The sequence below is a fragment of the Asparagus officinalis genome, chromosome 3, assembly GCF_001876935.1.
Source record: "Asparagus officinalis chromosome 3, Aspof.V1, whole genome shotgun sequence".
Lineage (NCBI taxonomy): Eukaryota > Viridiplantae > Streptophyta > Magnoliopsida > Asparagales > Asparagaceae > Asparagus > Asparagus officinalis.
In genome coordinates, this window is record NC_033796.1 from 2,659,072 (window position 1) to 2,659,399 (window position 328).

Consider the following 328-nt stretch of genomic DNA (forward strand, 5'->3'; position numbering starts at 1 on the left):
GCTGCCATCGCGGACGTTATTTTTGGCGCGTACAATCCGAGTAAGTTCAAACGTTCGATCGCTTGTCATCATATTGATTTTATTTATCTTTCCAAATAATTTATACTCAACTGATCGATAAATCCCAAAAACTGATCGAGCTCTTTCTACGGGTCGATCAACAACATCCGATCGAGTAAACATGTGATTGTTTTCAATGGCATTTAAACTAAATATTCTTGATACTAAATAATAATAATAATAATAATTGAGGATTAATACAAATATTTTATCCGACAATATGCACGGAGCCATTATTGAATTTTATGGCATGTGTGTTTAATTTGTT

At 32.6% G+C, this 328-nt stretch overlaps 1 protein-coding gene across 1 annotated transcript in view; it reads left to right on the plus strand.

The window, feature by feature from the left end:
- Positions 1-263, plus strand: part of LOC109832632 (beta-D-xylosidase 4-like) — a 6,406-nt gene extending 6,143 nt beyond the window's left edge. Inside the window, 1 exon segment of the mRNA XM_020400016.1 lies at positions 1-263. This exon segment is cut by the window's left edge and continues 6 nt beyond it. Within this exon segment, the coding sequence (XP_020255605.1) occupies positions 1-99 (99 nt within the window). The 3' untranslated portion in view covers positions 100-263.